The following is a 16,273-nucleotide window of genomic DNA, read 5'->3' as shown; positions in this document are numbered from 1 at the left end:
TTGATCACAATCATTATAACAGCCCTTAATGCAAGTCTTCATATATCAGGTCTACCCCCAGTCTCTTCTCAAGACTAAACATGCCCAGTTTAGCCTTTCTTCATAAGGTTTAGAAAACCTGACTTATTTTTGCTGCGCTCCTCTGGACTATCCAATACGCTGAACATCTTTCCTAAAAAAAGAGTGGTGCCCTGAATTGGACCGTACCTCAGCTGAGGCCTTGCTAGTGTCTAATAGGGCAGGAGAATTCGTTCCTATGCCTTGCATTCAACATTCCTGTTAATACACCCCAGAATGATATTAGCCTTTTTTGCAATTGCCTCATATGGTTGACCCATTCAGTTATTGATCCACTATACTCCTAGATCCTTCTTAGCAGTACCACCATCTAGCCAGTTATTCCCATTTGATAGTTGGGCATTTGATTTTCCTTCTTAAGTGTAGTACTTGCACTTGTCTTTCATTAGGCTCTGGGTGCTACTGTAATTGGTACTTAAAAACAGTATGAAGGTTTAAATCAACTGCTAGACAAAGTATTAAAATTTAACTGGCTCCAACATATTCTGTGCTTTTACAGTAGGGTTGGTTGTTACACCAAAAAGGTAAGCAGCCTTGCATTTAGCTGCTTTCCATTTATTTATATGTCCTAATGCTGGACAGAAGCCGTAGAGGTTGGCACTTTAACTAGAAAAACTACAGAAAATAAAAAAAAAAAAAACCACACACCCCCCCACACCCCTACCTAGAGTATATGGGTTTTTTGTTTTGTTTTTTAACCCAATGATTCATTGTTCATGTAGCATGTCTTACTAGTAGTTCAACACTAATAATTGCTTCCAAATTTTAGAAAAGGTAAACAGTAGCTATGAAAGTCAAAATTGCTATGAAATTGCTACAAAGACATCACATACACTAAAATGAAAGCAACAAGAAGTCAGTAAAGAATCATTGTGAAATGTGATTTAACTACCAAGCTGGAATTAAATGCACTAAGTATTGTGAGAGTTTCATTTCTGCAGACAACTATTTCAATTACAGTCAAGTCTGGGTAATATACAGAGATACATTTCTTTAACCCCAGTGGTTTCACATTAGAAGTCTAAATTCTAGTTACTTTTGTTTTTAAGTCAGGACTAAGGAGTTTAGAAATATTACTGTTTGATTGCTGTTATAAAGCAATCAAGCACTAGAAGTACTCTAAGGTGAAACCCATATATAAGAAGTTTTACATATTCTAAGGAGCCCTGTAATATATTGAGGTTTGGCTCTGAAATACAGCTCTGGCATATGAACATAGATGAAGTAAAAAAGATTAACACTCAATTTATTAGTAGTCATGCTAGAAATGACAGTTAAGCATTTTTGTAAAGATAGCACAATATAGTCAGAGGAAAGTCTGCCTCTTAATGAGGAGCTGTCAATTTTTTATTTGATTTTCAATCAAAGCAGGAAGCATTTAGTCAAGTGTTATTCCCAAGTGAGGAACTGTAGAGCATTCTAGGCAAAGAAACATACTGCATGCAAGTGATACAACACCCTAATTAGATTCAACCAGCAGACTGTACTATACTGTGACGCGGAACAATAGTTCTGAGCTGAGATTACAGTAAATTTCAAAATCTATAATGTGTGAAATTAAATTCCACAACAATGCATAGAAGTCCTAATTTGAATCAATTTTCCAACTTGCAAATAAATCAAAAATTGAAACTGGAATTCAGAGTGATAGAAACAAGCCTACGTTGGTAGATAATCTTTTAATTAGGAAGGTTGTATCTTGTTTCTTGTCCTCGAACATAAGTTCTTAAAGCATGTTCATCTGAATGCATTTAGACAAGTTTGGGTGGCCAATGTTCTGTGAATTCAGATCAGTCAACTCTAGCTCCAGAGCATAGGGCACAACGATGAAAGTACTATGCAAGATTCATCTCAGACTCTTGTGTTAAGCCCTTTGTATGGGTTATAGCCGCGCCATCTATAAGTTTTCTAAACTCTGATTCAAATGATTTAAAGCATTTATACACACTCTGGACCATACCAGAACATGTACCTTCAACAGAAAGTATGCAAGTGAGTACTGGTTTTTAAATAGGTTGGAGACAGTACATTAAGTTGTTCGCCAGAGCCTCTAGGTGCAAGAACATTTATCTACCAATCCCCCCATACCAAGTATTGCCAGCATTAGCACCTCCAAATAAAATTCCTCAGTTTAATATTAGGGTTCCGTGTTGGTCATGGATTCCGTGAATTTCCATGCCCCACCCCCCTTCTGACTGCCATGCCAAAGAAAGGGACCTTTGGGATGTTTCAAGCCAAATTCCTGCATCCAAGCAGGATGTTTAACTAATAAATTAAGCAGGAGCATGTAGGGAGAGACCACATACTAGCAGCCCTTCCTGACTTACCCTATTTGCTCCACTTTACTTGGTACAGAAATTTAGTCTAGCTGGTTCATGGTTTCCTTCTCACCCCTCTCCATTTTGAGGAGAGGAGTGCAATAGCAATAGGTTGGTACCACATCCTTATGCTACAGCTCAGAAGAAATTGCTATATTGGCTTTTGGAGGAGCAGGGGGGGAAAAGGATCCTATAGCGATATCTGCTAGTCAAGGTGATTTATACACATTTGTACATGAGTGGTTCAAGTACAGGATGAGGAGTATAGAGCAGCCCACCAGTCAGGTGGTACTAAGTATGCAAGCAGCATTTAGGAAGAAGCAATCAGTATGACAGACAGCCAGTCTGTGGTATCACAGGAGTCAGGGGCGGGTGGAAGTGAACAAATATACAAGAGTAGAGAGGAGACAAGGGGAAGTTGTTTGCTGCATCATCTTTTGTGTCAGTGCAATGAAACAGTGAGTCAGGCAGCATTAAATCACGGAAAGCAGGTTGGGCTACTGCTCTCATTTGACAATCCCTTCACTCTTGCTAATTCATCACTACTGATCCCACTATACAAGTTAGTTCTTAAAAAAAAAAAACCTTGAGGGACAAGATCCAAAACCAAACGCATAAATACAGAATGGGGGATAACTGGTGTGACAGCAGCACTGCTGAGAAGGATCTGGGAGTTGTGGTGGATCACAGACTCAAAAGTTAGCAACGTCATCCTGTTGCAAACAAAAGCAAATGCAATTTTATGTTGCATTAGCAGAAGCATAGCATGCGAGTCACGGGAGGTGATAGTACTTCTCTGCTCAGAGCTGGTTAGGCCTCAGCTGGAGTACTGTGTCCAATTTTGGGCCCCAGCATATAGAAAGGATGTAGAGAAACGGGAAAGGATCTAGAGGCGAGTGACAAAGATGATCAAAGGTATGGAAAGCAAACCATATGAACAAAAGCCAAAGGAACTGAGCATATTTAGTTTGGAAAAGAGGAGATTAAGGGCGGGGGGGGGCCGATAGTGATCTTCAAATACTTGAAAGGCTGCCATAAAAAAAGGTGGAGAAAGTTGTTCTTTTGCCATAGGAGGGCAGGACAAGAGGCAGTGTGTTCAAACTACAGCATAGCAGGTTTAGATTAAGCCTCCAGAAAAACTTCCTAACTGTAAGAACAGGAGGACAGTGGAACAGGGGCCTAGAGAGGTTGTAGAAGCTTCTTCACTGGAGGTTTTCCAAAGGAAGCTGGATAGCCATCTGTCTTGGATGGTTTAGATCCAACAAATCCTGCATCTTGGCAGGGGGTTAGACTAGATATCCCTTGCAGTCCCTCCTAACCCTATGATTCAAAGTTTCAGTGGTAACTCCTTGGAAAGCCATTTCATTCCATATCTGCAGTATTTACACAGCTTTCCTTGCCTCTCCAAATCTCCTAGTTTCCTCTTTTCTACTTCTGAGGCAATGCTCCTCCTTTTGTTTTAGAATCTAGTCTTCACTGGCGATTCACTACTTCTGTAGTGTAGATTTGATTTCTACAATCACTTGATCCAAAGTTCCTCTCCAACCCAAAGTTGATTTCTGCCCTGTCATTAAAAGCTAAACCTAGTTTTGTTTCTGTGGGTATTCTAAAGAGTTCTCCAACTGAAGAATTTATATTAAATCCTATTGTATCTGCATTTGCTTCACACTGATCTCTTATCACAAATCTAATAAATGAACCATTAGCCCTATTCCTCTTCCCAGGGGGGATAATAAATTGGAGGTCTTTTTAATCCTTTATTTCAGATTAAGCAAGAAACAGAAGTGTGACAGCCTAGATTATTTCACTACATGCATTTTAGAGCTACTTTCGTACTGATGTACCTATTTTGAATTTGAGAAAGTTTACTTGTGTATCACTTTCTTTAACAGTTTGTGCACATTCTGTAAACAGCACAAAACCAAAGACCAAGAAACTATTAAACATGTGACAATAGCAATACATTCAATCACCAGAAAGCAATAGGCCAAGATACAGGACATCTTGCCTATTTACTATGCAAAGTCTTAACTTATGCTTGATAGTTTGGATTTCCTAAAGCACTACGTACCATTATCTTCCTGTAGAGCGCCATGACATTCTCATCATCAAACGGGAGAAAGCCACACAGCAGAGCATACAAGAGAACCCCCATGCTCCATATGTCTGCCTAAAAGAAACAAACCAACACTATGAAGGGTCAAGTAAAAGTGAGTAGAGGTTAGAAGATCTGGCAGCTCAATACTTTCCCAGGATGTGTACAACTGCTTAATGAGAAACAATGTTCTGTCCATTCTCAATACAGGGGCCACACATCACTGAAGTAACTTTATGTTCATATGTCAAAGGATATTGGAGCTAAAGGATGTTCTCCAAAGAAGAGCACACTCAGAAGTGGCAAGTTGACCTTTCCCTGACTCAACTTTGGAGTAATTGCTACTTGCCAGAGCACTGCTAAAGCCACATCTTCTCCAAGTCTTCAAGTGCAGCCAGATTTGTTGGATTTCTACAGGGAGAGAAATTGCTGCACAGAATCTTGACGTGGAAAGTTTTAGTGCTGCAGATGAGACCAGGCAACAAAACACCTTGTTCCTACCTGCTAATATTAACTCTGACCATGAGGAGCAGCTTGGGAGGCTGCTTATTTGTCATGGCAGTTGCTGCCAGCCCAGCCACTTCTATTTTCTAAGTGAATTGAGTGCTGTAGTAGGTGCCAGTTGCCCTATAGCCGCACAAGCAGGGTGTAAATAGGATTGGCAGAATTTGGTTGTTTTTGCATGCAATTTCAATTTGCATATTACAATTGCAGGAAATTCAGAGGGGATAGGTTTGGGGTTAGGGCAGCATTGACAGCAGAGCTGCAGGGACAAGACACCCAGGAGCAAGGTGGGGGGGAAGGGGGGGGGGGGGGGGAGAGAAGAGGCTGCAGTCCTGGCCCAGTGGAGCGCAACCCTAGCAGGGTTGCAAGGCGGAAGATGAGCCAGCAGTCATTGGGAGGCCACCCTGCTGCTGAAGAGCTCTTGCCTGGGGATGGTCCCAGCACTCCTGGCTGGTGAGCTAGAGGGGTCATGACAATGACACTGGAACTCTGCAGATGCAACGGGCAGAGGCCACCAGCTAGAAGAGCAGAGAGGAGGAGCAGCAGCAAGACGATAAGCCCCTGGTCACGGAGGCCACTTCGTTGCTGAATGGCTCTCCTGCCTAGGACAGAGCCATTCAGCAGTGACGCGGCCTCCCCAGCAATTCGTCCTCCTTGTAATTCTAGCTGGGGGGGTGGGGGGAAGGAGCTTTAATGTGAGGGAAAGAGGCAAAAAACAACAGTAGGCCTTAGAAATGGAACAAACTGTGGTATTCACTTCAGAGGAGTAGCTCTGATGTGTTCTGTTTAAGTTGGCAGCACAAATTCCAAGAAGACAATAGCAGAGGAGACAATAGCAGAGGGAAGAGGAAAGCTTGGGAGTTATTAGTATAGAGGCAATTCCAGGAGTGGATGAGCTCATGAAGAGACTCAGTGTTGGAGGGAGCTCAGGATGATGTTCTGCAGGACACAACCAAGGAGCAGTCTGAGGAGAACTAGTCAAGAAGAACAATGAGAAGTGTGCTAAAGACTGTGTTGTGTGCTACTTTAGCATGAATCCACCACTGTCCAGGCTAAGCAAGACTCCTGCAGCTAAGACTTGCAGGGGCAATTATACAAGGAAGTGTTTAAAGCTAAGTCTAGTTATGCTAGTGTTTACGTATGTGATGTTCAAAGCATATTTAAGACACTATATCAGGGAAGGACATTGCATTAAATACCTCTGAGCCAATGTAAGCTTTGCCCTGAATTAACTCTGGTGCTGCATAAGCTGGGCTCCCACAACATGTGTTCAGCTGGTAATCCAGGCCACCCTATAGCAGAACAATTGAACAGACACATTAGACTTAAATTGGAAATTTAAATATTTAGTTTCAACTATACTGTAGCACAAGACTATGGGCCTCGCTCTCCACTGTGGTGTGTCTTGTGTGATCATATATACACACACCAGTGCTAAGCAGAAACCCTCTAGCTAAGCCATCAACTAGGTGCAGTTTCCAGCTCTGGTAGTTCCTGCATTACCATGGGCAGGCCACTGATTCTCTCTCTCAGCTGCTCATGTCCCCATCTAGAGAGCGAAATTAATGTTTCCCTTATGGGACCAGTTACACCTACACAGGATGTGTCAGATAGCTCTCACACCTTCTTTACAAGACACACAGCAGAGGGAAACCAGTCCATACCGATAATGTTGGCACATTAAAGCAAGCAGTGTGTTTCTTTGACAGGGATATGTTCTGGACAGCAGGACTGAAATGACATTCCAATACCTAATCAGTTATCTGCCCTGGTCTGTACTTTTAGACAGTTCATAAAGTAGAACATTTTTCTGGCCAGCTAAACCAGTGTTCTGAGCAACAGCAAACCCTCTGTTTTGGTTTTACATTGAATTCTACCCATGGGATTGCTTCCTGTTATCATCCATCTCAGTCTAGCCTGCTCTAGGTTTAGATTACTAAATGCAGAAGTCTACGGTAACCCCACAGCTTTAAATCTGAAGTTTTGAGATAAGGTTTGGAAGTCAGACCTCTGCATGCCACCTGTACACACAATTGTCTCCTGGTCCACAACCTCCTAGATAAATATCTTTGGAACACCCATAGCCTTATCTTGTTCTAGAAGACAGAATACAAATAATTGACTGGATATAACAGCACTTTGAGGTCCTGATATCTGTTGGGGCCTCTGTGTGCTAAGTGTAATACTAACAGTTGGACTCTGCCTTGAAGAACAGAAAACAAAGGGTGGAAGAGAAAAGACAAAACAACTCAAGATCAAAGTAATTCAAGCTGGAAGTAGAATCCCACCCATTGCCCGTCCATACTTTTTACAGTGAGTAGTTGGAATTCAAGTAACTGAAGTGTTGGCTGGCGACTTGAGTGCTATTAAACACCCTTTTAATATCTGAAGTATTTGGATGCACTACTACGTAGTGTAATTTACTTTTGCACACTCACCTTTGGCTTTGCACAGAGACCAAAGTCTATCAGCTTCAAGTTATGCTCCGCATCAATCAGCAAGTTCTCCTGAAGAAAAGGAGAGTGGTCGTAATGAGGGCACCTTACAGGATAACCCAACCACAGGAGGATTTAGTTTTTCCCCCTCATATCTTCTAACCATCAATCAGTGCCATCCACCATCCTCCCCGAGTCCTTACCACCATCCTTTTGGCCATAAGCCCATCTCTTCTAATGGCTACAAGCAATGCTCAGCCTCTTCCCCAGAGGATATCTTTTGAGACCAATATTTCATACATTGTCCAGTAAGCTGTCATGCACTGAAGTTCCTCCCCTAGGGATTTCATCCTCTTCAAAGTGTTCTAATCAGTCCATAAATACAAAACGAGTTCCTATAATGAGTGCTTGTTGAAGAAGTGGGTTTCCTAATAAGTCATAGGGTGAGGACAGCAGGATATTTCCCACCACACTCTTAATGTCACCAATTAGGAGATCTCAGCAGCACAAGTGCCATGTTCTGCTTCAGATGAAAACAGTGATATGGAGGGGCAGCAAGGGTATGATTTGCTATTAGAAGTGGTATACGTAACAAAGGGAAGAACAGACTGACTGGAGCTAGCTTGAAGTCTGGAGTTGAGTAGTAAGTGTGCCCTTGTTCATTGTAAGTAAACTTTCTCCCTCCTGATGCTGATCTTCAGTGATCCACTTCTGAAACAGCATTTACAGGCTCCAGAGGGAGCCATATACAACTCTCGGCCAAAATAGGTGTGCCATAGAGTAGAACTGGGCTAGGAAAAAATATACCTTGAAAAGAGGAAGCTAAAGACACAAAAGAAGAATTAAAAAACCAAAACCTTCAGTCCTTATACAGTAGCTTACTTTGGAGGAGAGGTTTAGCAGCTTAAAAAAAAAAAAAAAAAAAAAAAAGATTCCATCCCATTTGAAAGAATACTGGATAAGTACTAAAAGCAGCAGTCAGATTTTTAGAAACAAGTCAAACTTACTGGTTTGAGATCCCTGTGGGCATACCCCTGACTGTGCACATAAGCAATTGCTGAAACAATCTGACGGAAAAATATACGAGCTTCCTCTTCTGAAAGGCGATCCTTGGAGATTATATAATCAAACAGCTCTCCTCCAGGACAATACTGCAATGAGACAGGAAAACGGTATTTGAGACAAAAAATTGTGATCTACCAAGTAACCTTACACTTGTAAGGCATTGTAAAGAAGACACCTTGGCCAGCCTTGTATAGTACTGTCATTTTAGTTCTAATGCAGTAGTGCCCAAAGGTCCCCCAATCAGGAGCAGGATATTATTGTGCTAGGTGCAATACAAACAGGAAAACCTGATCCCTGTCTGAAAGGGTAAACAGATTTTTGGTAATGACAACAGCAGCATAACATGCAGTAGGAAGGTGGCAGAATTTGGTTATGCAATAACTAGGTCTAAGCATGTGTACTTCTTGATCATATTTTTAAAAAGTGAAAGAATCATAGAATGTCAGGGTTGGAAGGGACCTCAGGAGGTCATCTAGTCCAACCCCCTGCTCAAAGCAGGACCAATCCCCAGTTCCCTAAATGGCCCCCTCAAGGATTGAACTCAACCCTGGGTTTAGCAAGGCCAATGTTCAAAGCACTGAGCTATCCCTCCCCCTGTATGAGTGAATATTGACTCACTTATTGTGAGCATTGCTGGAGTGAATTTTTAGGAGCAACTTGAATGAGGGAAGGATTAGTGATTGAACAAACCACAGTAGAGAGCACTTTATCTGCCTGGGGGCAATATGAATATTGAAACTCTTGTGAGGAGCTGATAGAACAGTGGGTTTGGCATCAATGGCAGGAAAGGTGCAATAATAGGAGGTCTGAGATATACATAATATCTATCTATCTATATATGCGCACAGGTCACATTAAGTAGGGCCTTGAAAGTGAAGACAAAGTTTGAACTGAAGCAACGAAGAAAGGTGAGCCAGTTGAAAGATTAAATCAGAATGGATTAGGATTATGCAGCTGCATTTCTTGTGGGGACAAGGGGAGGCGTATGGATGTTGGATAGACTGGAAAGATGCTATCATCTTCGATTGCCAGCTAGGTTCTTATTTCACTTTATAGCTCTCTTCCTCTAGAGCAGAGCCACAATTTCAGGCTGTACACATGGCAAGTGACTATTTGAATCCTTCCAAACACACTGATTTAAATTTTGAGAGACTTTTGTAGAGAATCTACAAGCCAAGTTTTGTAAGTAACCCATTTTAAACTGGTGTCTTTTACAATGCCTGCCCTATTTGGTCATCTGTACGGAGGGATTACTGGGGACTCAAAGGTGAGCTTTTAACCATCCCACACAAAGATTGAATTATTAACATTAGATATTCCAGAAGCATCAACACTGAATCTAACCTCTAAGACCATGAATATCTTCTTGGATGTCTCTATCACATGGTATAATCGGCAAATATGCTGGTGACTCAAGTTCTTCATTGCATCAATTTCGGTTTTAACACGAGGTAAATCACCCTAAGAGATGAATGCCAGTTAGCCATATTTAGCAACTGTATATTTCCACATCCTGTGCAGTGCTCCTACTGCAACTAATGACAACATGTTCATGTGTATATAATTAAGGTCAACCCAGTATAAGGTTTGGTATAGCTATAAGAGTTCAGAATTCGGTACACAGGTCAGAGACACAGAAGTTTAATGCAATTGTTACAGTGAAAAGTTTGACTTTTTCCCCTGCAAAAGTTGTCAAGAAATTGTTAGGTCCTAAATTGGAGCAACTTTACACTATTTTAAACTGTGAAATGAGTGTCCCATCAATATCAGTGTCACCAAAAATAAGTGGTTTTTGGAGGTTAATAAAGTTCTTGCAAGTTCTAAAGTGTCTTTCTAGAACCAGCAAACAATTCTACACATTACCAACGTTTCATGAGTAAAAAAAGTGGAGGATGTCTCCCATTACAAAATGGCATCTCAAGCAGCATGCTACTTCGACTTACCCCCAAAGCCAGTTTGTCCATGATTTTGATTGCAACTTTTTCACCAGTAAGGAGATGGCGACCTAGCTTCACCTTTGCAAAGCCACCTGAATTTAGAAGTGAGGCAGTAAGAATCCAAGATGAAAGTTAATTTTCTCCTCAATAATCCTTTTATAGAGTCACACTACAGGAGCAAAAACAACAAGGAGTCTAGTGGCACCTTAAAGACTAACAGATTTATTTGGGCATAAGCTTTCGTGGGTAAAAACCTCACTTCTTCAGGCTATCCCCTGATACTTGACTATAGGAGCAAGTCTTACAGTTTACAGAAAGCTTTTTACAGCTAAAAAGTACTACAGATGATTTCTTCTGGATAAAAAAAAAAAAAACTCGATTTTATTCAGCAAATTTAGCCTGTGAAATCTGATCTCTAGACTAGTTGCTAACATAGCAATCTGCTTTTGATTTGGATGTGAAGCTGAAACCATTAAGTTTTAACTGTTTTACTTTAAGAGATAAAAGTACCTGTCCCAACTGTTTCATATAATTCATAGTACTTGAGAATTTCCTCATAGTCATCTACACCCATGTTGAGATAGGCAAAGTTTAGCGGTACTTCTGAAGTCCTGGCAATGACATAGGAGAACATGATCAGTTATGCTTTAAGATCTCTACCTAAGAAACACTATTTTCTTAACAAAATGTAGTCAAAAAATGTAACCTTGAAACTTAGCATTCACTGAAGACACAATCTACCTGAAAATCTGCTTCAATAGCCAGTTTCTGTATGCCTAGAACACGCTGAAGTTAGACTAACTGCAAACTCACTAGACTATATTTCCACACTATCCTATCAAATGTCAGTACCCAAGAGATGAATTTTACTTCTGCCATCTAACCAAGTTACAAACTAAAGTGCTCACCTGCTCCGATTGGTGGCTTTCCTTTCATCTCATTACACTTGACCTCCCCCATCAAGACTGCAATTGATACTACTGAACATTTTAATTTATTCAGAATAAGAAAGTTTGGCTGGTGTTTACTGATTACTGTAAATTAGACTTTCTGCACTTACTCTGTAGCCCAATGAAAAGCTTCAGATTTCAACCCTATGCAGAGGTCAGCACTCCAGTTTCCTAACTGCATTGCATGGCTTACAACAAACGGCAGTATTTCTGTAACAGTGCCAGCTTCCCCTTCCTGATCAGAGTAGTCTGATTGGAGTGAAGGATATTGTAACAGTTGCTATGCCAGGCCAGTCACCACAGTTACGCCCATCACAATAGGATCATAAGAGCACACATACCTGGGTCACAAAACCCGCAATTTACCTTGGCCCTAGAGGCACAGGCCTTGCCTTAGTCTAGGCTAGGAAACAGGTCAAGACCCAAGCTCAGGCTACGATTTGGTTACAGAAGTCACAGAATCTATGACTTCCAGTGACCACCATGACTGGTGGGGAGCTGCAGGGTCCCCCCAGCCTAGCGCTCCCAACCACCACAGGGGAACCCCTGCTGCCTCAGGGGGAGGGGTACCCTGCAGCCACCACTGCAGGCAGTTCCTAGCCCCTGCGTAGATGCCCCCCCTCAGGCAGTATGAGCATCTGCAGAGCCCCATTTTGTCCCAGATATTTTCAGTAAAAGTCAAACAGGTCACAGATTCTGTTAATTTTTCTTTTTTGCCCATGACCTGTCTGACACTTTTACTAAAAATATCCATGACAAAAATCTTAGCCTGACCCATAGCTGACATCAGGTTGGCAACTGCACTATCACCCTTGATGTAGACGGGTGTCAACACAGGAGCTAGTCAGGGACAATGCTGGTTCCATCAGCATAGCCACACTACCCGTTTTACTCCGAGTTAATGGCTTGCCAGGTAACTCAAGTTAGCCATCAGATTTACATAGGCTCATCTGGTCACTCCACTCACATTCGTTCCAGGACACAGGGTTGGGGTTTTACCATAGGCTAACCTGCAGAATAAACATTTAGGCAGCATCCAGAGTAACCTTCATACATCTATTGCTGCTGTGAATTCACTGGCAATCAATTAACTCCAGGTAAAACCCCTCTGCAGCGTTGCCAACTCTTAGGCTTTTATCCCAACCCGCATGCTAGGGGGTGGCTTTTCTCCAAGCTCCAGCTCCGGGAGTCCTGTGAGGACCGGAGCCTCAGCTTGCATTTCAGCCTTTTGGAGAGGAGCCCTATAGGCTCAGAGCCCAAACCACCGTCAGGCACCTGCCCGGGGATTTCTGAGCATTTGGGGTTGGCCGTGGCATAGCCCCCAGCCCAGGGTGGCCCCCAAGAGCCAGGGGCCTGGAGGAAGGGAGACTCCAGCGAACCCCCAGCACGGGGCCAGCTGATGGGAGGGGCCCAGGGAGCAGGACGATGGGGCGGGGGCGGCAGCGGAGCTGGGGGGCGAGGGAGGGGGACAGGACGGGGGGGGCAGCGGAGCGGGGGGCGGAGGGGGGTTGGGGGCCCCGCACTGACGCCCCCGATCCCAGCTCGTCCCTCGGGCTCCGCCCCCGCAGAACCCCAGCCCGGGGCCGCGCTCACCTGCCCGGCGGGAGCGGTCTCTAGGCAACGCGGCGCTTCCGAGATCGAAAACACCGAGCGCGAGCCACCGCGGCCGCTACCGCTTCCAACGTTTAAATTTCCCTGCCCACCCAGCCTCTTCCGGCCGCGGCGGCCGGCCGACCAATCAGATCGAAGCGGCGTCGCGGAAGGGGCGGGATGTGTCGGGGAGGGTCATGGGAGGAGGGTCAGAGGTGCCGGTGTGGGCTGAGCTGGGCGCCATGTTGGGGGTGGCTTTTACCCCGCCTCCTGCGTCCTGGCTAGAGTTGCCTTAGGGTCTACGCGGGCCCTGGCCGGCTCCGCCTCATCCCTGGGGTTGATTCAGAGCGTGTGGCAGGGCCCAAGGACCGGGGCCGGCTCTGCAGGGCAGTTATTTGCTTCCCCCCATCCCAGGGTCCCACCCACAGGGACGTCACAGGGAGGACTAGGGTTGCCAAACACCCTAGCCCCGCCCCCTGCCCTTCCCCTCATCAGAGGCCCCGCCCCTTCTCTGAGGCCCCGCCCCACTCACTCCATCCCCCCCTCCCTCTCTCGTTCGCTCTCCCCACCCTCACTCACGCCCTCATTGTCACTTAGGGTGACCAGACAGCAAGTGTGAAAAATCGGGACAGAGGGTGGGGGGTAATAGGAGCCTATATAAGAAAAAACTCCAAATATCAGGACTGTCCCTATAAAATCGGGACATCTGGTCACCCTATTTTCACTGGGCTGGCTCAGGGGGTTGGGATGCGGGAGGGGGTGCAGGGTGGGGCTTGAAATGAGGGGTTCAGGGTGCAGGAGGGGGCTCTGGGGTGTGGGAGGGGGTGAGGGCTCTGGGCTGGGGGGTGTAGGCTCTGGGCTGGGGCTGGGGATGAGGGGTTTGGGGTGCAGGACGGGGCTGGGGGGGTGGAGCCAAGGTGTTTGGAGTATGGGAGGGGGCTGGAGTTCAGGGTGTAGGAGGGGGCTCCGCCTGGGGCAGGGGTTTGGGGTGGAGGGGGGTGAGCCGGGCCGGCTTTATTAACTGCGGGGCCTGATTCGAATACATGGCGGCGGTCCAGGGCTTCAGCGGCACTTTGGTGGCGGTGGGGGTCTGCTCCAGGTCTTCCGTGGCACCGAAGGACCCCCCCCCCACCGCCGAAATGCCGCCAAAGACCCCGGAGCAGACCGCCACCGGGTGAGTAAAGAAAAAAATTTAAAAGGCACCTAAGGCGCAGGGCCCTGGCGCGGGGCCCGATTCCTGGGAATCGGACAAATTGGCCTAAAGCCGGCCCTGGGGATGAGGGCTGTGGGGTCGGGCCAGGGATGAAGGGTTTGAGATGCAGGAGGGGGCTCTGGGTTGGGGAGTGGAGCCAAGGGATTCAGAGTATGGAGGGGGCTCCGGGCTCAGACGGGGGTTGGGGTGAAGAAGGGGGTACAGGCTCTGGGCTCAGGGGGTGAGTTCCAGGATGAGGCCAAAATTGAGGGATTCAGGGTGCAGGAGGGGACTCTGAATTGGGGCAGGGGGATGTGGTGTGGGGGAGGGCTCCGGCTGGGGGTGCAGACTCTGGGCTGGGGATGAGGGGTTTGGTGTGTAGAAGGGGGCTCCAGGCTGGGACCGAGGGGTTAGGAGGGCAGGAGGGGAATCAGGGTTGGGTCGCGCAGGGGGGGTGAGGGTTATGGCTGGGGGTGTAGGCTCTGGGGTGGGGCTAGGGAAGAGAGGTTTGGGGTGCAGGAGGGTGCTCTGGGCTGGGACTGAGGGATTCGGAGGGCAGGAGGGGGATCAGGGCTGGGGCAGGGGGTTGGGTGAGGGCTCCAGCTGGGGGTGCGGACTCTGGGGTGGGGCTGGGGCCAGAGGTTGGGGTGCAGGCTTCGGGCAGCGCTTACCTCTGGCTCCTAGGTACGGGGCAGCCGGGCAGTGCTGTGCGCTGCCCCATCCGCAGGCGCCGCCCATGCAGCTCTCATTGGCTGCAGTTCCTGGCCAATGGGAGCTGCTGAGCCGGTGCTTGGGGTGGGGGCAGCGTGCAGAACCCCCAGCTGCCCCTACTCATAGGAGCCGGGAGGGAGTGGGGGGACGACATACCAGCTGCTTCCGGGAGCCGTGCGGAGCCAGGGCAGGCAGAGAGCCTGTCTTAGCCCCGCTACGCCCCTTTTCGACTGGGTGTTCCGGTCCAAAACTGGACACCTGGCAACTCTAAGTCCAGGCATGGGGCTGGGCTATGTGCTGGCTCAGCCAGGTCACCCCCGGCACAGCCCCACACTGAGCCGGCCTAGCACAGTGCTGCCTTCCCTAGCACAACCCCGCGCCACTGGCTCCTGCCTAAGAGCCACCCACAGCTGTCACTACACCCTTCCACGGCGTCTCCACCATTACTCCTCAATGCAAAAAGGAAGAAAGGGTTGATATTCATTTTAATTCTTTTTTTTTTTCCTTGGAAAAAAAGGCACCTTCCTGTCAGCAGTTTCCCAAAGAGAATGGGGGAAGTTCCATCACATGGGATATTAAAAACAAACTGCTTTGATTCTGTGAGCTGATGCCTTTGCCCAGTATAGCAAGTGCTTTTCTTTAACGCTGTATCCCATGGCAAGCTCAGGGGCGAGATGCACAGCTGGTGTAATGTGGATTTATACCAGATGTGAATCTGGCCCCTCACCTAATGTGCTATCCACTATCCTAGCTAGATCTTTCTCTGTGTTATTGCTTGTCAGTTGTCTCCTTCTCATTACATGGTATGCCTGTACTTTGGATTATTTTTTCTGAAATTGATTAGCTTGTATTTTTGTAGGCTGCGTGTTCATTTGATAATTCTTTCTCAGTCTTCCTATCTCTTTCTAGATTCATGTTTATGTTCCCGCTGTACTCCAGAGATTTAACACGGAGATTTCTAGTAACTGTAATCTATACACAAATACTATAGGAACGTCTGCCATTGAGAACATCACATGACACTGATTGTTGCCATTTTGGCATTCAAAAGAGGAGACTTTTTATAGGATGCATGCAAATATTTAGTTTGCACAGCCTATAGTAAATATTTCACCTAAAACATTGACATTGTTCCTAAATTGTTGTGCAGCCGTTAATTATAGTAGGTTTGAACATAGAAACAGAATCCAAATGTTGTTAATTAGGAAGACTACGGCTGCTATTAATGCAGTTTTAGTTATGAGCAGAATGTAATGATTCCATAATGAATAGGTAACTTAGGTTTATGGAGACTGGGCCATGTTAGACACATTTGATTGGTTTCTTTTTATATTAGAATGTTTTAGGAACAATTACAAAATTAGTGCACAAGAATGCAGTAAATGTCATGTATTTGAT

At 45.6% G+C, this 16,273-nt stretch overlaps 1 protein-coding gene across 2 annotated transcripts in view; it reads right to left on the bottom strand.

Moving 5' to 3' along the window:
- Window positions 1–13,067, bottom strand: part of MELK (maternal embryonic leucine zipper kinase) — a 38,718-nt gene extending 25,651 nt beyond the window's left edge. The window contains exons 1-8 of one of the 2 annotated variants that reach the window (XM_054032363.1): window positions 12,976–13,067; window positions 10,943–11,043; window positions 10,439–10,524; window positions 9,840–9,956; window positions 8,438–8,581; window positions 7,434–7,502; window positions 6,195–6,287; window positions 4,468–4,566 (exon numbers count right to left, since the gene is read on the bottom strand). In XM_054032363.1, coding sequence (XP_053888338.1) covers window positions 4,468–4,566; window positions 6,195–6,287; window positions 7,434–7,502; window positions 8,438–8,581; window positions 9,840–9,956; window positions 10,439–10,524; window positions 10,943–11,006 — 672 coding nt within the window. In that variant the 5' untranslated portion in view covers window positions 11,007–11,043; window positions 12,976–13,067. The remainder of the gene's footprint in view (window positions 1–4,467; window positions 4,567–6,194; window positions 6,288–7,433; window positions 7,503–8,437; window positions 8,582–9,839; window positions 9,957–10,438; window positions 10,525–10,942; window positions 11,044–12,975) is intronic. The other variant, XM_054032364.1, reaches the window with a different exon arrangement.
- Between the last annotated feature and the right edge of the window lie 3,206 nt (window positions 13,068–16,273).

Source organism: Malaclemys terrapin, chromosome 6 (genome assembly GCF_027887155.1).
Source record: "Malaclemys terrapin pileata isolate rMalTer1 chromosome 6, rMalTer1.hap1, whole genome shotgun sequence".
NCBI classification, from domain to species: Eukaryota; Metazoa; Chordata; order Testudines; family Emydidae; genus Malaclemys; species Malaclemys terrapin.
This window is presented reverse-complemented; position numbering and strand designations above follow the sequence as displayed.